This window comes from Myotis davidii, unplaced genomic scaffold (genome assembly GCF_000327345.1).
Source record: "Myotis davidii unplaced genomic scaffold, ASM32734v1 scaffold209, whole genome shotgun sequence".
Lineage (NCBI taxonomy): Eukaryota > Metazoa > Chordata > Mammalia > Chiroptera > Vespertilionidae > Myotis > Myotis davidii.
Window position 1 is genome coordinate 3214742 of NW_006300047.1, and position 23815 is coordinate 3238556.

The 23815-nt window shown below is 43.9% G+C and overlaps 1 protein-coding gene across 1 annotated transcript in view; it reads left to right on the forward strand.

The window, feature by feature from the left end:
• The window catches only part of GRIN2A (glutamate ionotropic receptor NMDA type subunit 2A), a 381557-nt gene that overhangs the window by 319869 nt on the left and 37873 nt on the right, over nt 1-23815 (forward strand). Inside the window, exons 11-12 of the mRNA XM_006776302.2 lie at nt 1174-1334; nt 19414-19601. Coding sequence (XP_006776365.1) covers nt 1174-1334; nt 19414-19601 — 349 coding nt within the window. The remainder of the gene's footprint in view (nt 1-1173; nt 1335-19413; nt 19602-23815) is intronic.

The following is a 23815-nucleotide window of genomic DNA, read 5'->3' on the forward strand; positions in this document are numbered from 1 at the left end:
CCTCTATTCTTCTAGGTTCCTGGTTGAGAATGCCCTTCTCCCCCCAATAATAAGAGACAGGTTAACAGGAGGAAAAAACAAAAAAATTTAATAACAAGTGTAACTCCTGTATGCATAGAAGATACCCAAGAAAACTGAGTAACTCCCTTAAATAGCCCAAGCTACCACCTTAAATACCATTTCCAGCTAAATAAAGACAAAAGATGTTGGGGGGAGACCAATTACCCGAGGTTACCAGGAAAAGCACAGTTAACAAGGGTATGCTTGTTATGTAGACCTAAGTCGGTTGCCTTTTCCATTGGTAAGAGTTCCTAGAGACTTAGTCATCTTCCTCTTCCAGGTACAGCAAGAAAGACACCCTTACAAATGGAGATTTTCCTCATAAATGTAAATGTCTCTCTCAGGAGGGTAACTTCTACATGGTTTTCAGAGTTTCTACTGTGTCTGCTGATTTAAAAAAAAAAATCAACCCCAAGTAATCCTTATGGCAAAGATCTGCTTTTTTGGGGGTGGCAAAATCTGCTTCCCTTCATCATTTCCTGGGTGAGGTGAAAGTCTTGTAAACAGAGTTCAGAGTGATTGGTGGGGATCACAGAAAATCCTATATAATGAAAGGCTAATATGAAAATTATCCCCTTGGGAGGTCAACTGACCTGGAGTTCGACTGCTCACTATGATATGTGCTGATCACCAGGGGGTGGCAGCCAGGAAAGAAGGCCCCAGCCAGCAGCCGGAAGGCCCTGATTGGCCCTGATTACCGGCCAGGCCTAGGGACCCTACTTGTGCACGAATTTTGTGCACCAGGCCTCTAGTTTTATCATAAGATGGATAAATTAACCAAATGAAAATAATACCTTCATCCCTGCTCAGCCAACATTTCCTGAGCTCTGCCAGGTCCCCAGTGCTCACCACTAGGCTACTGTCTACAATGGCACCAAGAAGTTCAGTCCAACAAGTTATCTATTATGTACCCAGGCAGCATGTACTGGGGAAGAGCATGGAACAAGACGGACACTGGAGCTCACAGACAGTGGGAGATGTGATTAAGAAGCACAAAACTGAATGTGTTTTTGCTGTGCTAAAGCATGCATATGTTTAACTCCTGACACAAGGCAAAGTGATGGCTGACTTCTTTTCCTTCTCCTCTTCCTTCTCCTTTCTCTCTCTCTCCAGTTTCAGAGACCTCACGACTATTCCCCACCTTTTCGATTTGGCACGGTGCCCAATGGCAGTACGGAAAGAAACATTCGGAATAACTACCCCTACATGCATCAGTACATGACCAAATTTAATCAGAAGGGAGTGGAGGATGCCTTGGTCAGCTTGAAAACAGGGTAAGGATGGTGGCTTCTTTTTCTCCGCAGGCCTGCTAGCTGATAAGCCTCACAGAAAATGACTCTCTGCACGCCTTGCTCCTTATCTGCCCCCACTGCATATTTTCTGGAGAGCTGGGCAGCCAGATGCACCCCAGTTAAGGGCTGCTTTTGTTAATCTGATGAGCACCACAGGTTTCCTTCTGAGTTGTGTTAAGGAAAAGCAAATCCAGGACACTTTGAAATGCAGAGAGCCAGTGGGGTTTCTTAAACTGATAAAGAAGTTGGCCCAACTCTATGGGCTATTTTACCCAAATAGAAATGTGGAAAAACAGAATTCAACTGAATACCTTCTCCTGCTCCTTTTAGTTCTTCTGACTGGTAGAATAATTAAAAGGACAGGGGCAGATTAAGAGGAGAAAATCAAGTTTAATACATGCACATGGGAAATTCACATAAGCATGCAAATTCCAAGGACGGTGAGGTAAAATGAGTTATATGTGTCATTCAGGACTAAGGGGGGTGGGGGGGAGCCGAGAAGGGGCCAGGACTTCAAAAGGAAGTTAAGGCAATTTACAAGGGGATGAAAAAAGTGAATGTTTAGTAAACAAAGGTTTGCTGGGCCACCTTGAAACAGTGGGACATGGAGGACTTTGATCAAATGGGCTTTGGTAGGTTCCTCCCTGTCTACTGCACCTTAACTATAGTTACCTATGCTGACACCCCCTTCTCCAGAGCAGGTTCCTTTAGGCAGTAAAGGGGCGAGGACAAGGTTTCTTTCCGAGCGTCTTGGGCCTCCATTGTATTCAATTTAAAATAATCTGCACGCCAGAGTGGCACATCTTGGGGTGATTCGTTTTGAACCCCCACTGTTTAGTTAAAGATCTAATTGGCTTTATTCAGTGATTCATAAATTGGGCAGCGTCCCTTCTAACAACTAGAAAGAAGTTCTGAGGAGCTGTGCAAAATGGAAGGCTTTAATAGGCAGAAGGGGGCAGGAAAAGAAGTTTCTAGCAAAAAGTGGATCATTTCGTGCAAGGTCACTTTCCTTTGGGGAAGGACAGGTAGTCAGGCAGATTACCTCACTAGTGCAGACCAGGTAATTCCAGATCAACTGGTTAAAGGTCACATTCTTAGGAGAAGCTGAAACCACAATTAAGTCTTGTTTTGCTGATGTGGGACTTAGCATAAGTGATTCCATTTTGGTCCTTTACTCTTTCTTTCTTTCTTTCTCCCTTTCTTTCTTTCTTTCTTTCTTCCTTTCTTCCTTTCTTCCTTTCTTTCCTTTCTTTCCTTTCTTTCCTTTCTTTCCTTTCTTTCCTTTCTTTCCTTTCTTTCCTTTCTTTCTTCTTTCTTTCCCAGAAAGATCTAAGGAGATTGAGAGTTTATTTGAAAACATAGAGCTATAGATTTTTATCTGATTTTAGGTAGAAGCTTTTGATGTAGCTTTATGTGAAAACTAACAGTATAACATTGATGAAGGAGAAAGGTAATATGGAGAGAAAAGCAATGAGAACTCAACCTAATATTCTTGTGTACCTGTGGCAGCAGAGTGTAGCAGATGCAAAATTCCTGAGGCTGTAAGAAAAGACAGAACAGTGGTTAGGAGTTTAGGCTGTGGAGCTGGAGCACACTTCTCCTCCCCTGCTGTTACTTGTGTGAATTTGGACAGTGTTTCAATGGCTCTCAGCCTCATATATAAAATGGGAATACTACTAGGAACTCATTGATAAGGGTTCGGTGAGAAAATGTGCCAGCAAGCATTTCAGAAATCGCCTGGCACAAAAAGTTGACCTGATTGTTAGTGTTGTAGCTTGGTGTAAAGGTTCAATTCTATTCTGTGGACTTACCAAAATATCAGGGACATGCGGAATACATTTTTGAAAGGGCGTCACTAAAAATGATTCTGTTTTAAATGAAGGAGCTGTTTAATGAGGAAACTTTTGCCTCTCCAGAAAATTAAATTGCATGGAGTGTCCCAGTCACAGGGATTCCTGTTGAGTGAAATGTGACTACAGTGCATTCTCCTGAGTCCACAGCCCCTCCTCGGGCTGCTCGCAGGCCCTCTGCAAAGGCCTCGATGCTCCCTGTGTCTGGTGGGGCAGAGGGGCCTCCTCTGAACCACCAAGCCCAGGTCTCTGTGCAATTCCCCAGGACGTTGGGCTGATAGCAGTTTGTCCTTTCAGTCTCAGAATCTCTTTGGTATCCTGACAGGGGCTAGGACAGCATGTGTTTGGATTTCGAGTCCATTCCTTACCCAAACTCATGGACATACTGCTCATTCTGGCTTGCAGGGGATTTTAAAAATGTTTTATAGAGCTGAAAAGGGCAGAAAATAGCCTTAGCTGGTTGCTGAGTGGTTAGAGCGTTGGCCCTCAGACTGAAGGGTCTTGGGTTTGATTCCAGTCAAGGGCACGAACCTCAGTTGCAGGCTCCATCCCCAGCCCCCGCTGGAGTGCGTCTGGGAGGCAACCATCCAATATGTCTCTCTGACATCAATGTTTCTCTCTCTCTGTCTCCCCCTCTCCTTTCCACTCTCTCTCTAAAAAAAAAAAAAAAATCAATGGAAAAAATATCTGTGAGTGAGGATTAACCAAAAAATGCAGGAAATATGTTTGATGGCTTTGTACAAACTGACCATCAAGGTCAATTAACAAGACATCATCACACCCCAGAACTCTCCCACACCCCACCCAGCCAACCACAGCCTTTTCCCGTCACTATTTTCCATGGACCATCGTCTCTTCTAAAGTAGATTCTTTTTCCCTGTGATTCTAACATATAAATAAAAGCATACCATATGTTTTTTTTATTTGTTTGTCTTCTTTTAGCTCAACATTCTGTTTATGAGATGGTTGCATATCACTCCAGTTCTCTCATTCTCATTGCTGTATAGAATGTCATTGTGGGGATACACCACAAATTCATCTATTTCTTCAAATCTTGATGAACATTTGCTTAGTGTCCCATATGAGGCTATTATGAGCGATGTTTCAAAAGGCATTCTCGTATGTCTTTTGTTGCACAAGTGAGTGCATTTATCTTGGTATGTACCTAAGACTGGAATTGCTAAGCTATAAAATGTATGTTCAATTTTAGTAGATATCAAAAAGACACATTTTATAGCCCTTTCCTTCTTAGCCATGGGAATGGTTTTTATTTGTTTCCACGATGGTCTTTTCATGAACATTATTTTTTCCTATTGGTTTGTTGTTTTTCTCCCCCTTACTAGTAATTTCTATAGTAGAAATTTGTGGTATGATTACAAATGCCTTTCCCCAGTTGTTTTGTCTGTCTTTTGAGCTTGCGGATGGTATATTTTTTCCGAGCAGACTTATATTTTGTGGTCACATTTCCCAGTCCTTTTTTATGGCTTCTGGATTTTACGTTGAAATTCAAAAGCCCTCTTCACTCTGAGGCTACAAAATAGTTTTTCCCGTTTCTTTTTATTTTGGTTGCATTCTTACTACTTAGAATTTTTCTGGGTGTAGAGTGTGACATATGACTCCAACTCCTCATATGACAACGAGAACCCCATCCAGAGAATGGCCACCACAGAACAGTACAAGATCAGACAGACCATGCCGACCACGTCTGCTCATCTCCACTTCTGTCCCTCAAGTGTCTACTTTGCCACACTTGGAGGTCTTTGTCTTCCCTCTCACATCTTGTTTCCTTTTTACATTTTTCGTTAGGAAATATATAATTTTAAATATGAGATGTATGATAAAATAATTTTGCAAGAGTAAGTATAATGAGGAATAATGATTAATAAAATGAACCCCTCATGGACTCAACAACAACTTTTAGAAATAGCCATTTGCCTCCTTCACCACATGCAGCAGCTCTGGAAGGTTCCATCCCTCTGGAAGGTAGAGGTAGGTGCCCATATGCTCCTGAATTGTTCATTCCCCTAATAGCCTAAAATCCAGTAAGCCTTGAGTTCGACATCCTAGAGCACATATCCCAGCTGTTGGGTCCCACCCCTCCACCCACAAGTCTCAGTGACACCCACCTGTTACTTGTGCACATGTGCACCAGGGTCAGTAAGATGGGACGGCTCCTTCATAGATTGTAACTTCTTGGAAGAGTCTAGAACATAAGAGGGGCTTTGGAATGAGAGTCCCAGCTTGGTTTGAGTCTTGGCTCTCTCATTAGCAAGCTGTGGCTTTGTACAAGTGTTACCTCTCTGAGCCTCAGTTTCCCCATCTAAATAGTGAGAGGACTGGAATCTTCATCCTCTGGAAATAGTTCTAAGATTTTTTTATTTCTGTTGAACACTTGAACACTTATTTAAGCTCTTACAAATTCAAAATCCAGACATACTATATATATAAACAGCTGTCGGTTTTGCAGAGAGGATTTAGATCAAAGCTGGAAAGCTGAGCATCTTCAAACCTGGCCAGTGGATTAACTCTACCTTCATCACTGTTAACATTTGGGTCCAACACATACCGTCTCTCCAGGGATGGAGCCACAAATCTGCATTTTAACAAGCATCCCCCACCCGCTGCTATGGGTGATTTTGATGCTTGCTAAAATTCGAAAGGTTCTAAAGGGGCTCAATGATCACATTTTATTGAGATAGCACATAAAGATTAAGTCAACCAAATGTTTATCAATGGGATCCAAAATTGCTTTTAAGAAGAACATAGGCAGCAAGAAAATTGAAACTAAGCAGTTCAGTTTCATTGCTAATTTAAATGTACAATAAATTTCAATTAACAATGAAATGCATTCCAGTTAAAGCGTTCAGTTACAGAAATTATCAGGGAAATCAGTGAGAAAATAGGATCTGGTGTGCCAACATCACAGAAATGGGATTTTTAAGAAAGAGGCCTAGTGTGACTTGGGGGGCGCTCCTGAATCAATGGGGATGAGCTGTTCGTGACCCCAGGCTTCTAGACCAGTGTTTCTCAAGTCCTAGCCTGAATCTGAAGCAGTGGGGGTGCTAGTAAAAACGTTGATCCTGACCCAGCTGGTGTGGCTCAGTGATTGAGCATCGACATATCCAGGAGATCATGGTTTGATTTTCTGTCAGGGCACATGCCAGGGTTGTGGGCTCGATCCGCAGTATGGGGTGTGCAAGAGGTAAATGCTCCATAATTCTCTTTCATCCAGTTGATACTGAACCCCACAGATTTAGATTTGGGGGGGGGCATAGCCTGGGAATCTGCATGCTCCTCAGTTGATTCTGCTGTGCGCTAATCAGATTTGGGAACATCTGCTCTAGAAGAGGGAACTGAAGCTGAAATGAGCGGCGACAGATTTAGATTTACAAATGCTCAGTCATCAGGAGCCAATGTTCTCCAAGAAGTTTTGGCAAGTGGGCGAAACTGCAAGCTTAGCACTCATGCCAGATTTAAATGAAACTATCAACATCCCTAGGACTCCAAGGAGCCCCATATTTCAAGACACAGTGGGATGACTTTTTAATTTTAATTGATTTTATGTACAATCATTTGTATAAATATTTCTGAAAAAGTTCCCATTTCTTTCAGAAGCATCAATCTTTAGCCCTCCGGCCCCTCAGTTTCCTATCTGATATTATTTCCAGCTCAAAGACAAGCTTCTTTGGATTTTTTTTTTAACATTGATTCCTTTGAGAGAATTAGAAGGCAGGGCTGTCTTTTGACCAATAAGCATTGTTTTGCAAGGTTCACATTGTATGCAGTGATGTATTTATACATCATTGAAAGGAGGGGGTGGTCACATCTACCTGTGAGTTGTTAGACCTGTCTTCATAGCAAAGGTGGGCCTGCAGCTCCTGTTTGAGAGCACAGATTCTGAAAGCCTGCAGGGTCCGGGGATCCTTGTTTTGATGAGCACTTCTAGTGGCTCAGGTACAAGGCTTTGAGAGGTTCGTTAGGTAAATACTGAGACATGGTGTTCTCAGTGGAGTGGGCAGAACAAGAAAGAGAAAGGGCATTTCAGGAGAAGCAGGGGCGTAGAGGAACATGAGTTTAGGTTTGAGCATGTTAAGTTGGAGGCGCCTTTGGGACCACATCATACTTCCCCATCATCTTTGCGTTTATTGGAACCTGCCAATTTGTGACATGCAGCCCTGAGCGCTTCGCATGCATAATCTCGTTAAATCCCCAGAGCACTCCTATGAGCTGGGTACCACTCATCTCCTTTAAGAGATGAAGAACCTGAGGTTCCACAAGGCTAACTCATTTCCCAACAAACAGGCTGTTTAACTGAGTAACTACATTGGAGCACGATGAAGTGTCGGAGGTAGGCTGGCCTCCTCACTTGGCAATGCCCGTGAGCAGTTAGATCTGTGAGACTTGAGTTTAGGGGAGAATTGGAAACTGAGGATATGTATCTAATATAACCAGACACATGCACGCTTAATATTGTATACAATATACATATATTACATAATATATACGTATTAATTGATGACCTGAGAGTTGACAAGATCACAGAATACTCATTTCCATCCTCAAAAGAAATGGATGCAGGGATGTAGAAATTTCCAAGGCAAAGGTAGACCATGAAGGCAGAAGGAGCCTCAGTGAAGTTAGTTGTTATGCAGAGGAAGTTCTCTCAAGGATGCTGTTTGAGCAGGTTTCATTAGCTGTATTTTATCAGTCAAGCAGAATCAAACTCGGAGGGTTCATTTTCAGCGGCTGAGTTCGAAAGCAGGCCTAGGCATCAGGGTTCAGTGAGCTGTTCTCCTAAATGGGATAGCATCATCTCCAGAGAAAATCAGATCGACAATGACCTGGTTTCTGAGATCCACCCCCACACTGCAACTAAAGCTCCAAAATAATTGCTACCACATCATAGACTTAGGAATTCTTTTCCTTAATAAAAGCTCAGGAAAGCACAGACATCATTTTTTGTACTTAGAATTATTTCTTGTTAAATTCTATTAAATTATAGTAACAGAATTTCAAAGCCACCCATAAAGCATTAAAAATAGAAAAATATGGGGTATTAAATAAAGGGGGATCTCAATTCTGTAAACTCGGAGATGAAAAGAGGGAGGAGAAGAGAGGAGGCCAAAATGAAATACATCAAAATGTTGTCAGAAATTTTGCTAGCTGGTTAGGATCATGGTCCTTTTCATATATTTTTATATTTAACACATTTTCCTAATAATCAGGAAAAAAATGTTTCTTCTGAACATAATTCTTCATTTCTTCCTGCATTGCCTTTGGGTATTTGTCCACATGTTTACACACGTTGAGTCAGTATGCCTGCAAGTCTGTGTTTTGCTTTCCTCAGTTAACTCTGTACTATTTTGTTGGACAGTTTTCCCATTTAATGACTAGGTGATATTTTATTGAGCTGGGGGAATATTCATTAACGTTTGCTGCTCTGCATTTTCACCATACCTGGACTGACACTGGAGGGCCCTACAAGAGGCAGATGTTTTTTGCAAGCTTTGCTGTTACCGTTATTGTAGACCAATTTGTTGAGAGTGTCATCCTCACCCGACATCATTTCTCAGACTTCTGTGCTGCGAACGGCATTGTTTTTCTTCACTATAAGGCAGGCTTTTATCTTGTGGACAACATAATTCCTGAACCTATTTATAGTTTTCCTTTTGCTTGGGCTACTACATAATTCAGAGCTTTATTTATGATCCTCTCTGTTAGCAGCTGGAAAGAGCTTATGTCCTGAAGATCTGCGTTTGGACTTTCCACCTCTAATCTCACTCAACTCCAATGGCTTTATCCATAGGTTTAAAACCTTTTCTACTGCAATTTGCGTAAGCTACCTGAGTTGTTTTGGGAACAAGATGAGGTATCTCTAATGAATTGATAGCATTTGTTCTGAATGTTTGGCCTGCATTATCTTGTTTAAACCTCATAACAACCCTTAGAGACAATGACTAACATGCTGCCCACTTACAACGGAGGAAATAGGCATAGAGAGACTCAATAGCGCGTCTGAGGTCACACCTGCTCCAGAGCCCATGCTTGGAGCCACATCTTAAAATAGGAAATGTGTATGTTCCTGGAACATTGCACAGTTAGCCTGTTTCCAATCGCCTGCTATTATACAATCCCCAGAACCAATTCTGTTCTTACTTGAAAACGTTTCCTTTTTCTTTGAAAGCCTTAAACTGCTTTAAAAGGGGCCACTATTTCTCCTCCAATTGAGATGGAGAAAAGAAATGAACTCGCAGGGGGAAATAAGCCAAAAGAAGGGCCCTGATATTGGGACCACCTGGTCAGGAAGGTCCTCCTGGGAGACCGAGGAAGCTGAGCTTCCTGGGGATTCCCTCTCCTTAGGGACTGCCTCTTCTTTTTTATGGCTGAGCATTTCAGAGGACTTCAGATACGCGATCTCATTTCATCCCGACTCAGCTCTGCCAAACGAGAATTCTCTCCATTTTAACTGAAGAGGAAACCGAGGCTCAGAGAGCAGAAGCAATTCGTTCAAAGGTTAAGTGAGTGGCGGAGCCAGCATTCAAACTCGACCCAGCTTCTCTTTCTACCCACGATGGGCTAACTCTGCTCCTGCAGGCAAGCGCCAACCTGGAAGGGGAGGGTTAGGCTCCTTCGTTATGAAGTGGCAGAACTAGGACCAGGGAGGTGGCTGCTTTTGCCCTCCCGCAGCTCAGATTCGAAAAATCTCAGTGCTGTGCTGCCTTTCTTTATTGTGAAAATGGTAAACAGGCTCCCACAGACCCCGGTGCTGAAACGGCCCAGGGGCTACAGCCTCCACCTGTGTTCTCTTGCCATGTCTTGATCTGGCAGCAGGCGGAGGAGTGAGTTTTCTTGGGGCTGGGCTAGCTCAGGCTGTGCAAGGCCACAGCACGGGTTGGGAGACCCGGTTTACAGCCCCTAGTAGGTGCCCAGGGCAACCCTGAACAGCTGTGCCTGCCCTGGCAACTCCAGTCTCCTTCTATAGAGAGAGATGCACGTGAAGAAGTGATAGAAACTCAGGTCCCGCCCCTTCGGGTGACCCCCATGCAGTCGTTTCCTGAAGCTGCCATAACAAGTTCCCACAAACTTGGGGGTTTAAAGCAATAGAAATGTATTCTCTCTCAGTTCTCCCAGAAGCCCACACTCAACGTGTCGCGGGGCCATGCTCCCTCTGAAGGCTCTAGGGGAGAATCCTTCCTTACCTGGTCCAGCTTCTGGGGGCTCCCGGCTTCCCTTGGCTTGTGGCCGCATCACTCTGGCCTTGGCATTTGTCTCTATATGGCCTTCTGTCCTGGGCGTCTCTTCTTCTTGTAAATGATTCTTCTTCTAAGTCAGTGGATCTAGGACCCTCCTAAATGATTTCATTTCAAGATCCTTAACTAATGACATGTGCAAAGACCCAGTTTCTGAATAAGGTCACATTCTGAGCTCTCAGGCGGACGTGAATTTTGCAGGGGACCTTCAACCTCAGCAATCACCTGGGTTACAGTGTGGTTTTCCCAGCACCACAATGACATGTGCAAAGACCCAATTTCTGAATAAGGTCACATTCTGAGCACTCAGGTGGATGTGAATTTTGCAGGGGACCCGTCAACCTCAACAGTCACCTGGGTTACAGTGTGGTTTTCCCAGCACCATCTCTGACAGGTGTCCGACCTCAGCACAGGCAGAGAAGGCTCTCCTCTGGTGTCTGGGTGGGGCGAGGCCTCAGTGTTCAGGCTCCACGGAACAGGTGCTGCTGGGAGTGACGCCATACACATTGGCTGCTCAGTGCACACGTGTGCAATACGGCTCTTGCGCATGAACCCCTCACCATCGAGGGATGTGATCGCTGTGCTGGATGGTTTTCTGTGCCTTCTCCATCCCAGCCTCTTCATCTCAGTTGTTTGGTGATCCTCACCCTGTGTCAGGTGCTATTACAAGCACTTTATCTGTTCCTCATTCAGTTTTCACAGCGGACCCTTGAGGATGCGAGGCCGAACATCTCCATTAGGTACATCTCTGGGCCTCAGTCTCCTCATCTGAAAAATTACATGATCTGTCAACTCCTTGGACATGGTTATTTGGGTCTAAGGTGAAATCTAACAGAAACTGTCACACAGCCCTAGCTGGTTTTGCTCAGTGAATAGAACGTCAGCCTGTGGACTAAAGGGTCCCGGGTTCGATTCTGGTCAAGGGCACAAGCCCGGGTTGCGGGCTTGATCTCCAGTAGGAGGCGTGCAAGAGGCAGCCAAACAATGATTCTCACATCCTTGATGTTTCTACCTCTTTCTCCCTCTCCCTTCCTCTCTGAAATCATTAAAAATACATTTTTAACAAGAAGAGAACGGTAGTGTTTTATTCCTAGGATGGCCAAGCAAAGGTGGAGGCAGAAGATGTCCAAGGAAGAGGAGGTATGGGTCTGAAGAGCTCTCCTTATCTGTAGGTGTCTTTGCCTTCCTTCCCTCTGACTACTGGAAACAATTCCATGGAATGCATGCACCACAGTTTACTTAACCATTTCCCTCTGGGGGATATTAGTCAGGTGTCTGTGTTAAAAACCTGGATGAGTCCTTTGTACACTTCCACACATAGTTCTCTAGGAATGACCACAAGAAGTAGAATTTCTGGGCCAGAATATTCCAACTGTCTTGAAAATTGTAGTTCTGTTCTGCCAATTAATTGATTGATTGGCTTGTTTTCTGAGCGGCCTCCTCGTGCAGAACACAGACTTTGGAGCGAGAAATACCTAGCTTCCTACTCTGGCTCCGATAATTACCAGCTGTGTGACCTTTGGCAGAGCAGTAACCTCCCTGAGCCTGGCTTCTGGAATTCATTTGACAATTGAATGAATTGACTGAGGGAAAGTCCCCAGCACTGTGTCTGACACATAAGGTTTTTATCAAATATTGATTCTTTTTCCATTATCTCTGTCTGACACATAAGGGTTTTTTTTTTATCAAATATTGATTCTTTTTCCATTATCTCTTTCATTTTCATGTTTTCTGGCCCTTGAGATTCCCTATCTTGTAGCCCTAGTGTATGACAAGCTCGGCAGCATCACTTACCGCTACCAGTATAATGCTCAAAATTCGAATTCTCTCCCTGCTAATGACCAGTTTTGGGACCTTGGACAAATGAACCTCTTAAACCCCATTTTCCCTTTTATAAAATGGCGCTAATTTTGGTTCCTCCACGTTAGGAGTCCATTGTATGGATTAGATACATTATGCAGGCAAAGAGCACACTGTCTGACCCATGGTAAACATTTAAGAAAAGTCTGAACAAAGAAAACAGTTTTAGCATTCTTTATTTTCTACTGTGCACCTCGGGATTTGCAGTAAATGGTCAGCTCTGATCCCAACTCTTGAGGAATATATTCTAAGGAGCTCTATAAAATATTTACATTCCAGGAGGAATCAATACTTTTTCTGTGTCAGACAGAACACGAGTGGTAGCGTGAGCAGAGCAGAGCTTTTGCATAGTGCTTTATAATTCACCCAGCATATTCATAGCAAATGTGTGGCAGATTCATGGCAAATCCCCTTAACCGGTGTACAATCATGTGGGAGAGATTGTTTTCCTTCTGGTCAGATGGGGAATTCAAGGCTTAGAGGAGTACACAGACCTGCCCACCTTCCTGTGTGTTGTTCCTCTGACTCTATATGCCAGCCGAGGACTTGCCCGCGGATTTGGGAAGCCCTTTAGCAAGGCTTCCCCCAAATTAAAAAGACTACATTTCGTAATCTATCAACTCCTTGGACATGGTTAGTGTGGGTCTAATGTGAAATCTAACAGAAACAAAGCAGGAGTTTGCCTTATCATTTTAAATCTTTCTTGTTTTTGAGCTTCTTAGTCAGTAGGTGAAGTGTGTGTGTTCTCTCTCTCTCTCTCTCTCTCTCTCTCTCTCTCTCCTCTCTCTCTCTCTCCCCCCTCCTTTCTCCTGTCCCCCTCTCCCTCCCTGTCTCCTCACCCTGTGTGTCTCCATCCTTCCCTCCCTCTTTGTCTCTTATTCTATCCCTATCAGTCCATCTCCCTCCTATTCTTTCCCTCTCTGAGTCTACTATGTATTTTCCTCACTCTCATCCTTGTTCTTTCCCTTCAATTTCTCTTTCTCTCTCCCTGTCTTTGTTTTACTGGGTGCTTACCTCCATCTGTATCATTCCCTCCCTCTCCCTCTCCCTCCCTTGCTTCCTCCTCTACCTCTGCCTCTCTCTCTGTCTCTGTTTACAAAATTGCTGGGCATTGTCTCAGTTAAAAAGTAAATATTAGCCATCAGTCTTTTAAAAATCCAATTCACAGTGACTATTACTGGTAGAAATAATTAACACAAATTAAACTCACAACAGCTGAAAGCACACAGGGTGAAATTTGTAATTGACTAAGAATCCATAGATGACTCCAGTCTTCTTGGCCAGTTTTGGATCTCTGCACCATTTTGACCCAGATGCACTGGACTTGTGGAAATAATAACCACAAAAGAAACGTCAAACGAGCAGAAGTTATAAATCAGTAAAATTTGTTATGGTTTGAATGCTGATCAATGAATCAAAGCCTTATAAAATTTAAACAGCAAAGAATTGATCACAGTGAAAATAGTTTACAAAAAAAAAATGGAAACAATTTAACTATGCTATGCAAGACATCAATCTAGGAATTAAATTAGCTTAATGGAGTTTGCTCTGAAAAATGCTTCTTTATTGAAAATGCATTAAATTTTGTGTTCACAAACTTAGAGTCAAAATGTGATTGATTCTAAGCCACTTCCCTAAAGCCAGTTTTAGACCATCCTGTGCTGATGGCAGGTATAGTTTCTGTGCATGTTGAGTGGCTCTTGCCTGAGCAGGTGCTGCCAAAAGTAGTCATGCCTCAGTGGTACCAATTCTTGGACCCACGAGTACCCTTCACCCATGAATAGCACCGTGTCTGGGTGCTTGAAGATGGTCTGCATCCCCATTGCTTCCTGCCCAAAGCAGTCATTACTGCCACTACAAGCTCCTGGTTGTGCATTAGGATGTGCAGTTTCCATAACACCTTCATTTCTGTTTCATCCATCCAACAGCCAGCCCTGGGGGAGAGCTGTTATTCCCCATCTTGCAGATAAGCTCCAAGCAGTCCCATACAGCTGGCAGAGGTGGGTCTGAACCCCATCCATGTTCCACACTTGCCCAGACATGACTGGCCTAAATGGCTGGGTGATGTGTTTCCTTCCTGACAAGGCTTTGAGGTGACCTAAAAAAATACATGCAGTTATCATCAAAGACATGTTTAACTTTCAGTAACACTTGAGACCACACACACACACACACACACACACACACGGAGATTTCATTAATTCATCAGAACAAGTCAATGTCTTGTTCAAGGCTTCTTGAATGTTAATGAATGGATAATTAACTTTAGCTATATAATTAGCCTTTAAATATGCTAAATATGACCCCCCACCCCCCGAGAGCATCTGAAAACATGCATGAGATGAAGAGCTAAAACCGGAAACTTTTGATTAGGAAATGTCAAGCCACGTGACAACGCAAGCTCCCATTCTCAAAAGGGCCATGGTCTCCCTTTGTGTTGGGGGAATCAGATTTTCCCACAAACAGTCTTGGGTCTGGAGTGAACTTTCAGGCCATCGTGCAGGTACAAGAAAGGCTGACTGAGGTAACAGGGTCCTGTCTACATGCTTCAGTGAGCTGTAGCATCTCTCCAAAGCCGTCGAAAAACCTGGCAGGAAGCTGCTGGGTTAAAGTCGCAGGGGCACATGTGACAGTCGTCCATACTTTGTTCTTTGCAAATTTGCAGAAGGAAGGTTTTATTTCCCCCCTCATTCTGAATCACTGTCATTGTTAATCATTTACTTCCCTTGAGGACTGCTGGTGACAGGAGAGGGTGACAGCACCCACACAGCCTCTATGAGGCCTGGCAGGGAGGTGGGCATGTCACGACACCAGCACGGCACTCATTCGCTTCTGTTTCAGCCCCCGTGCTGGGGAGCCCAGGTGTCGTTTCATTTGTCACCAATGTTTGAAGAAATGATCAGCCCTTTGTAGGGAGTAGAGTTGGCTGGATGGAGTTGGCTGGCTAGGGGCTCTGTCCTGATCTTTGAGCCTCCTCCGCCCAGAGGGAGAAGCACTTAGCCGATGGCAGCTATGTGACCTCAGCAAGAGCTGGGGTGGTGGGGACAAAGGCGGTTTCCTCTTGAAAAGCAGGAGAAAACTCGGAACAGAGAAGCACACCGGGCTTCTCACCTGTGAGCCCTCAAGCACCCACCTGACTGACTTCTGAGGCCTCTTTCACGCCAACCTTCCATCTCTGTGATGCTTCAAACCCAGAGCTGCCAGTAGCCACGTGGCAGCCTAACATATTGCCATCTCAGCATCCCAACTCCAGCGGCCAGGTGCTTCTGGTCTAAATTTGGCTTCACTTTCAGGCAGCCTTTTCCTCTTCCTTACCTTTTCCTTTAACATGAAGCCTTGGCCATCCACTCCTAAACGTCTCCTGGACAAATAGGCCAGACATGTCTTCTGTGGGGATAACTCCAGACCATCCACAACTACGCATGTGCTGGGAAAGAGACACAATGAAGCTGAACAACCCGCCAAATCTTTTCAAACTCTATTCTAATCTCATCCTTGCTTCCTTTTTCATATCCCTGGGCTTGATGTATAGCTGTAGCCCCCAGTCTGAGTTTCATAAGCAGTAGACAGAGCTGCCCTAGTTAATGTCACAAGTCTTATGGATCACGTGGTCATGGTGATTATTCTGTGGCCTTGGGTATCAGACTGTGTAAATCCAAAGGCTGTTCTGACACTTCTAAGCTGGGCGGTGGTGAAGAGTTGCTTTACTTCTCCATGACTTAGTTTCTCATCTCACAGTGGGGATGGCAATAGGTGTAAACCTGTGCATAGTGATGGTTAATGAGATAATGCATATAAAATACTTAGGACTGGATTTGTCACGTAGAAAGCATGAAAGTTGTGAGTGCCTTTGTAAAATCTGAATTTGATTGGATGCACCTGTGTGTCCTGAGCATTTGCTATGGGCCAGTTACTGCACATAAACTTTATTTATATGACCCCCTTGTTCCCAGCAGCCCACGAAGGTCAGATATTGTCCACTCTGTGCGCAAAGACTTGGACCACAAAGCCCACTCTTGAGGATGTCAGCAATTTTTAACTTCTTTCTTTCTGACAATGGGAATATGTTTCTTTCAGTTGAAGAAATAGATTTGTCATGAAATACAGTATTGATTTTCTGAAATCTGTGCTTAACGGTTTAAACCACCGTTGGACACGTCTCATTGATGGGTGCAGTTTTAGATTTCCACCCCAGAAATGCATCAGTGTGTAGTGGGCTAATAGGAGGGGGAAAACTTTCAGCCCATGAATACCAGCTTATGGCCTTGACATTTGAATGCCCCTATGCACGCATAGGTGTGTGCTTCTGTTTATTTTTGGAGGAATTGAGAGTAAAGATTTGGGTGAGGCTTGGAAAGTCTTAATAAAACCCAGGTTCTCAGCATCTCCATGGAAACCTTGATATGTGAAGTACGGGCATTGCAAGCACCCTCTTCATCAAGAGGACAAATGCCGTCCATGACGGACGTCTTCAGGAAACACGTGTTATCCAGTCTCAACTGCCCTATGAAGAGTGACAGCAAGTGACTGCCAGCTTGTGAAATGATAGAATCCCAGAGCCGATGAGCATCTCAGCAGGACCACCAGCCACACAGAAGAAGGAATGACTTTCCTGAGGACGCGCCATCAGCCAAAGCTGGACTAGAACCCAGATCTCTTCTACCTGCTCGTCCACTGCTCCCCTCACACCCCTACAGCCACCACATACAAACCGACCTTTGCAATCTCCCCAGCCCCTGTTTCCCCGGGTTTCAGTTTGCCGGCTCTCCAGAGAGGCTGCTTCCTCAGGGGCTGTCAGCTCTGGATCACCATCACCACTGACAAAGCCCAGCTTTCTTCCTCTTCTGCTTGGATGCTCTGATCCCCTTTTAATGCGCTCAGAGTATAAAGCCACGTCTCCAATCCTGCAGCTTTGGATACAAGCTTCAGGGTCTTTCTGTTGGTGAGATAAGCCTTGTAGGCTCACTCCAACTCTCACCATTACAGAAACAAAAAATTAAAACAAAGAACGCAGCCGTAAACCTTCCAAATACTTTCATTCCCATAGGGCGTCCTTCAGCAGCTGTCTCTGAAAGGAGGCAACATTTTACGTCCTCTCCCTGCCACTTTTATTTTTCTTTGCTTCACTGTTTTATGTTTTCTTGTTAAAGAAAGAAAGGCAGTGATGTTGAGAAGTTGCCAAAGAAGTGGAGTTATCTCCAATTTCATTTTCCTACCTACTTTAGAATTGAGTATACATCCCCATGTTCAATGATGGTCATTCCTGCCTCGTTAAATAACTTAAAAAATTGAAACAACATGCACACCAGCTAATAGAGACCTAGGGAATGAATGAGGCACAGCCGTGCCATGGAGGGGATTTATGGCGCTAGCCTTTTGGAGGGGACGTGACTGGGAGGGGCATAGAGGACTTCTGAGATGATGAAAATGTCCTATACCTTGATCTGCATGATGATTTTAAATATGTGTGCATATGTCAATTTTTATCTAGCAGTTTATTTTATATACATCACACCTCCATAACAATAAATGTATCCCAGGAAAGTGCTGCGTTTGTTGACATGAAACATGTTCACTGTGTGTGGTGTGAAATGAAAAGAGAACACAATTTGTGAAATAGTTTGCCTGGTAAAGTTCTATTTGGGGGCGTTAAAACAAGGGTTGACAAACAATGGCCCATGGGCCAATCTCTTGTTTTACTGGAACAGAGCTGAGTCCATTCGTTTATATATTATGAGGGGCTGCTTCCACGCTGTGCGTAGTTCCTAGTGCAGCCATAACACATCCCACAAACGGTGAGGGTTAAACAACAAGGTTATTTGTCTCCTAGTCCTGGAGCCTGGAAGTCCGAGGTCAAGGTGTTGACAGGGCCGAACCTTCTCTGAGGGCATTGGGGAAGAAGATGCTCCGCCTCTCCCCCAGCCTCTGGTGGTTCCTGGCCCTGTGGCAGCATCACTCCCACCTCCCCAGGGCGTCTCCCTAGTGTCTGTGCTCACACCTCCCCTCCCATGAGGACACCAGGGATAATAGAGGAGGGGCTCTCCCTATTCCGGGATGACCTCATCTTAACAATAACATCTCCAAATAAGATCATATTGTGAGGTGCTGGGGGTTAGGACTTCAACATATGAATTTGGGGGGGAGGGGAACACAACTTGGCCCATAACATGTCACAACGGCAGAGTTGAGTCGTTGCAACAGAGACCCTATGGCCCACAAAACCTAAACTAGTTATTATCTTGTCTTTTCAGAAAAGTTACCAACCCCGTTTTAAAAAAGGTGTGTGTATGTGTGTGACTCTGTGCATGTGTGTGCACATGCACAAAAAGTTTGGAAGATTGGGCCTGGGCCAGGTAGCTCAGTTGCTTAGAGCATTGTCCCAACACACCAAGGTGGGTTCGATCCCCATTCAGGGCATATACAAGAATCAACCAGTAAATGCATAAATAAGTGGAACAACAGATCAGTGTTTCTCTTTCACTCTCTCTCTTTCTTCCTCTCATTCTTTCAAATCAAAATTTTTTTTTAAATTTGGAAGGTTGTTCACCAATACGATTGCCTCTGAGTTATGGAATATGGGCAATTTTAATAGTGTTTGTATTGTTAGTATTTTCTACATTATTTGGGTTTCTAAAAATTATTACATCATATTTTTGTAATATGAATACACAGTAAGCATGTTTCTTTTGGGAGGAAGAGACCTTATTCTTATTGAGTCCCTTGCCTGCCTGCCTGCTACTCCCGAATCGTCTGCCCCTTAATTGTTTACTTCGTTCTGAGGCAGCCTTTCTAAATAGGCCGCTGTCCTCCACTGTTGGGAGTACTAAGGGCAACACTTAAACCAGCAAACTCAACTGTTTACTCACTTGGGTATAAGGATTCTTCACGTCTTTATTTAGCTGTCTCTTGTAACTTGGAGAAAAAAGTTCTGGCTTTTATCTCTTCATTAAAAATAGATCCTTTTATAATGAGAGGATGGAGCAGCCCTGAGCCATCGTCTCCCATGGGAAAGAAAGTGTGTGATGCTGGAGTGGGCTGGGAGCTGGGCCCTGAGGTGGTACCCCGCCATTCCCATGACTTCCTGGTTTCTTGTCATTGCAGGAAACTGGATGCTTTCATCTACGATGCGGCGGTCTTGAATTACAAGGCTGGGCGGGATGAAGGCTGCAAGCTGGTGACCATCGGGAGTGGGTACATCTTTGCTACCACTGGTTATGGAATTGCCCTCCAGAAGGGCTCACCTTGGAAGAGGCAGATAGACCTGGCCCTGCTCCAGTTTGTGGGTGATGGTAAGACCGTGGGTGACCCCCTACTTTGGGGTACTTGAGGCCCTTGCACTTTGGTCCCCCCCCCCTTTATTGGCTTTCCAATGGATTTTTTTGTGATGAACTTGCACACTGAAAGTATTTATTGAATGCTTATCACATGATACCACTGTTCTTTGGGTTGCTTATAATGGAAACCAATTATAGATAGCCATGTTTTTAAAAGACATTTATTTTGGGGATGCAGAAGTATCCATCTCAGTGAATTTAGAAAAGAGTTGAGCAAATAGATTTAGAGGAAAAACAGCAACTGGGGCAGTCCTGGGGCCTCAACGGCACAAATTCACAGGTTCTCTCTCTCTCTCTCTCTCTTTCTCGCTCTCTCTCTCTCCAGCAGTCGCTTTAACAGGAGACAACTTTGACCCCTAGAGCACTTGGCTATGTCTGGAGACATTTTTATTGTCATGACTCTGGAGTCTGTTTGCCACTGGCATCTAGCGGGTAGAGGTCAGGGATGAGGGATGCTGGCAAACATCTTACCATGCTCAAGACATCCCCACCCCCATATCTCAGAACACAGAATTATCTGAGCCCAGATGTTAGTAGGACTGGAGCTGAGACAGTCTGCCCTGGAGCAGTGACATTACATAACCAGCTCATAATACATCCCAATCTCGAGTCTCTCAATTCTCAATTCCAAGTCCCAGAGGAAGGATTCCTGGAGCATTTGGGGTCAAGGACCCATCAGGACTGAAAAAAAAAGGCAGGGTTATGTTGTACCAACACAACAGCTCTTGCTATTATCCGAGGAAGGAATGAAACAGAAGCAATTTCTAGAAAAGGAATCGTGAGCAGAAATGTCGTGGGCTTTCACTACAGTTCACTTCTTGACTTTCTATCATGCAAAAAAAGAAAAGTTTCCACCCTCTTGGGGATTATGGCATTCATGGAAGCTAATTGGGTCAACTCTTTCTAGCAGCATTTCCTTCTGTGTGTCCTCTGTTTCCTAGTTGGTGATCTCACCATAGCCTTTGCCGTGACATCATCTTTACAATTCTGCCGTGGCTCAGATGGCAGGCTGGTTCCCCTCTCAACTGCCAGCACTGAGATAGGAAAGACAAAGCCAGCAGAGATGGCAGGTTAACAGTGAAAACACGAGTGAGTGAGAGTAGGGTACAGACACACAGGACACAGGGCAGCAGCTGTATTCAAGAACGAGGGGAGGCTCTGGTCAGAGTGGGTACGGAATATGCTGTGCCTGCCTAGAGCTGGGACAGGAAAATCTGGCAACTCCTGTGGCCAATACATTGAAATGGGCAGAGGTTAGTGCATAGGGTTGGTGTGAATTTGAATCAAGTACATCATCCCTAGCAGCTTCCTTCTTCTTTCAGAATTGAACCCCGATTCTCACAGTGCCATAAAGAAATCTAAATGTGTTTTATATTTAACTCCTAAATAGAAATCTGATTCTCTTAATTCCCTATGGAGCATTTGTGCCTTCCTCAGATCGTGAGCCACGTTCTCCGCTGTGTAACAGTGCTTTGGGCTGTGTGGGCCAGCTACGGCTGTGAAACCTACCAGTGGTTCTCAACCTTCCTAATGCCGCGACCCTTTAATACAGTTCCTCATGTTGTGGTGACCCCCAACCATAAAATTATTTTCGTTGCTACTTCATAACTGTAATTTTGCTACTGTTCTGAATCATAATGTAAATATCTGATATGCAGGATGTATTTTCAGGGGTCGCGACCCACAGGTTGAGAACCACTGTGAGAGGCATACACATTCATTTTGCTCACGGGAGTGTAGGTGGAATGGAGGAGCTTCGCTTCAGGCTCTGATGGCTCCGGTGACTGTACTCTCTCCGCAAGTCCCTGGTCAGCTGTGTGGTCTGTGTTCCACGTGTGTCTATTCTGGGGCTCAGGCTGAAAGGTCAGCAGCCACCTAGGAGAAGCTCTTGTGTTGGCTGTGTCAGAGGCACAGAAAGGAACACCTAAACCGCACATGCACATTTCAGCTGGCTGCCTTGTCACAGTCATATCTACTAACCAACTTCTGTCTAGACAGATGGCCAAGCCCAAGTTCAAAGGATTGGAGGTATGCTCTACCTTTTATGAGAGGAGTTTGATGTTATAGGACAAGGTATATAGACATAAACAGGGATGAAAGATTAGGACTGATGGTTCCTTCTACCACTGTGGTTGCCTAAGCAACCCTACATGGAGTGAGCTACTCAGCAAACAAGAGTATTATTTATAACAGTAAGCACATAAAACTCTGAACATGACAGATAACTGGCCAATGAAGGATTTCATGAATAAATACGCACATGGATGAATGATTAGTGTTGGGATGTGTTTCATTTGACAGGAAACTTTTAAATATGGAGGGTAGCTGTCAAATAATGAGTTCTAACTCTACTCCTACCCACCATTGCTGTCACTCATCAGAATCTGCTATGAAACAGCAACATATTTAGGGAATAAGATATGTCAATTACCATACTGGATGCATTACATGTGTTCTTTAATTTAATATTGATAACAACCTTATGAAGTGAAATATTGCTTTTACCCATTTCACAGAGGAAAAACTGACACTCAGAGGACTTATGAGCCCCCTACCTAGTAAGGGGAAAAGTCTCTTCTCAAGGGGCCTTAATCCAGAAAGGGGTCAATTATGTAAGACTCCTGATACATTTAATTCTCTAAGATGTCTTTCAAAATTGGCTAATTAGACACTTAAGATTTGTAGACACCTTTAGGAAGGAGTTATTTAGTGCATAACTGAACTAAATCTTTTGTCCCATTTATAAATACTTCTGCAAAAGAGGTGATTTTCTTAGCCTTATCTGTGAATGAGTATAAAAGTATTTACCTGATAAGGTTGGTGTGAGGATGAAATGAGACAATGCATGTAAAGAGCTTAGCTAGCACAGCACCTGAATATAGAAATGGTTCAATAAATGGTAACTGTTACCATCATCATCACCAACACTATTATTATCACCATCACCATCATCATCACCAACACCACCACTGTCATCATTGTCACTATCAACATCACCGTCACCGTCACCATCATAATCAGCATCACCAACACCATTATCATCACCGTCATCATAACCACCATTAACACCATTATTACCACCATCACCATCCTCTTCCTTCTCTTCCTCCTTCTCATCATCACTGTCCATCCGCAACTCCAATATTCAACACACCTTATTCAGTGTTATATTGGTGAGAATATGGCCCAGTTGGTATCATGGAAACAACAGAAAATGTCCTCCTTTTGGAAAATCAAAAGTAAAGGCATTCAGATAGGCCAGAGGCATGTTCTCTGTACTAGCAGTGTCTAGATTCTTATAAATATGTTCTGGCTCATTGCTTTCCTGGTCAGACTGTCGGGGTTGGGAAATGTGTCTCCTCAGCTTCATCTTCAGAGACCATCTGGAGGCAAAGACATTGGAGAGAAATGACGTTGCTCCAGGGGGCGTCTTAACATAATCTTCCCGGAAAGCCACGTGTCCAATTCTGAATGCCTCTCTAAGAGTAAATACATAAATTAACACAGCTGCGTAAATATTTCACTTATCGTATGCAGCTTCAACAGGATTAATTATGCTCTAAAGTTAGACCTGTAAAGAGCAGCGCTGAGCAGTACCTAATTATTATTCATCCTCTAGAAGGGAGTGTTTATCTCTTGTTATAGAGTAGCTTTGGCAGACAATTACGAGTGTAATGAATTTCAAAAATGTTTTAAAAAATTTTCTTAATGAGCTATATAAATATAACCTTTGAAGGAGTGTTAGGTTATTGGGGGGACCTCTTACATGAAGCCTACCAAGCATTTCCCTAGGAAAAAGGCCACTGGTCTGCCGTAAGAGATACACAGGATCCCAACAAGATCTTACCTTCCTTTTTCTTGTATGATCATTGTGTCCTTTCTGAAATAGTGGAATGCCCCATAGGAACCTTTGCTCTCAGTAGTTTAGTAATAACAATCATAGGTTCTTTGCAGCTTTGATCATGACTATCATTTACTGAGAAATATACCTTCCACCTGGATGGTGTGGCTTAGTTGGTTGGAGTGTTGTCCTGTGCACTGAAGGGTCATGGGTTCAATTCCTGGTCAGGGCACATACCTAGGTTTTGGGTTCAGTCCCCCTTTGGGGCATGTATGAGAGAAACAGCAGCACAATCAATGTGTCTCTCATGCTGGTATTTCTCTCTTTC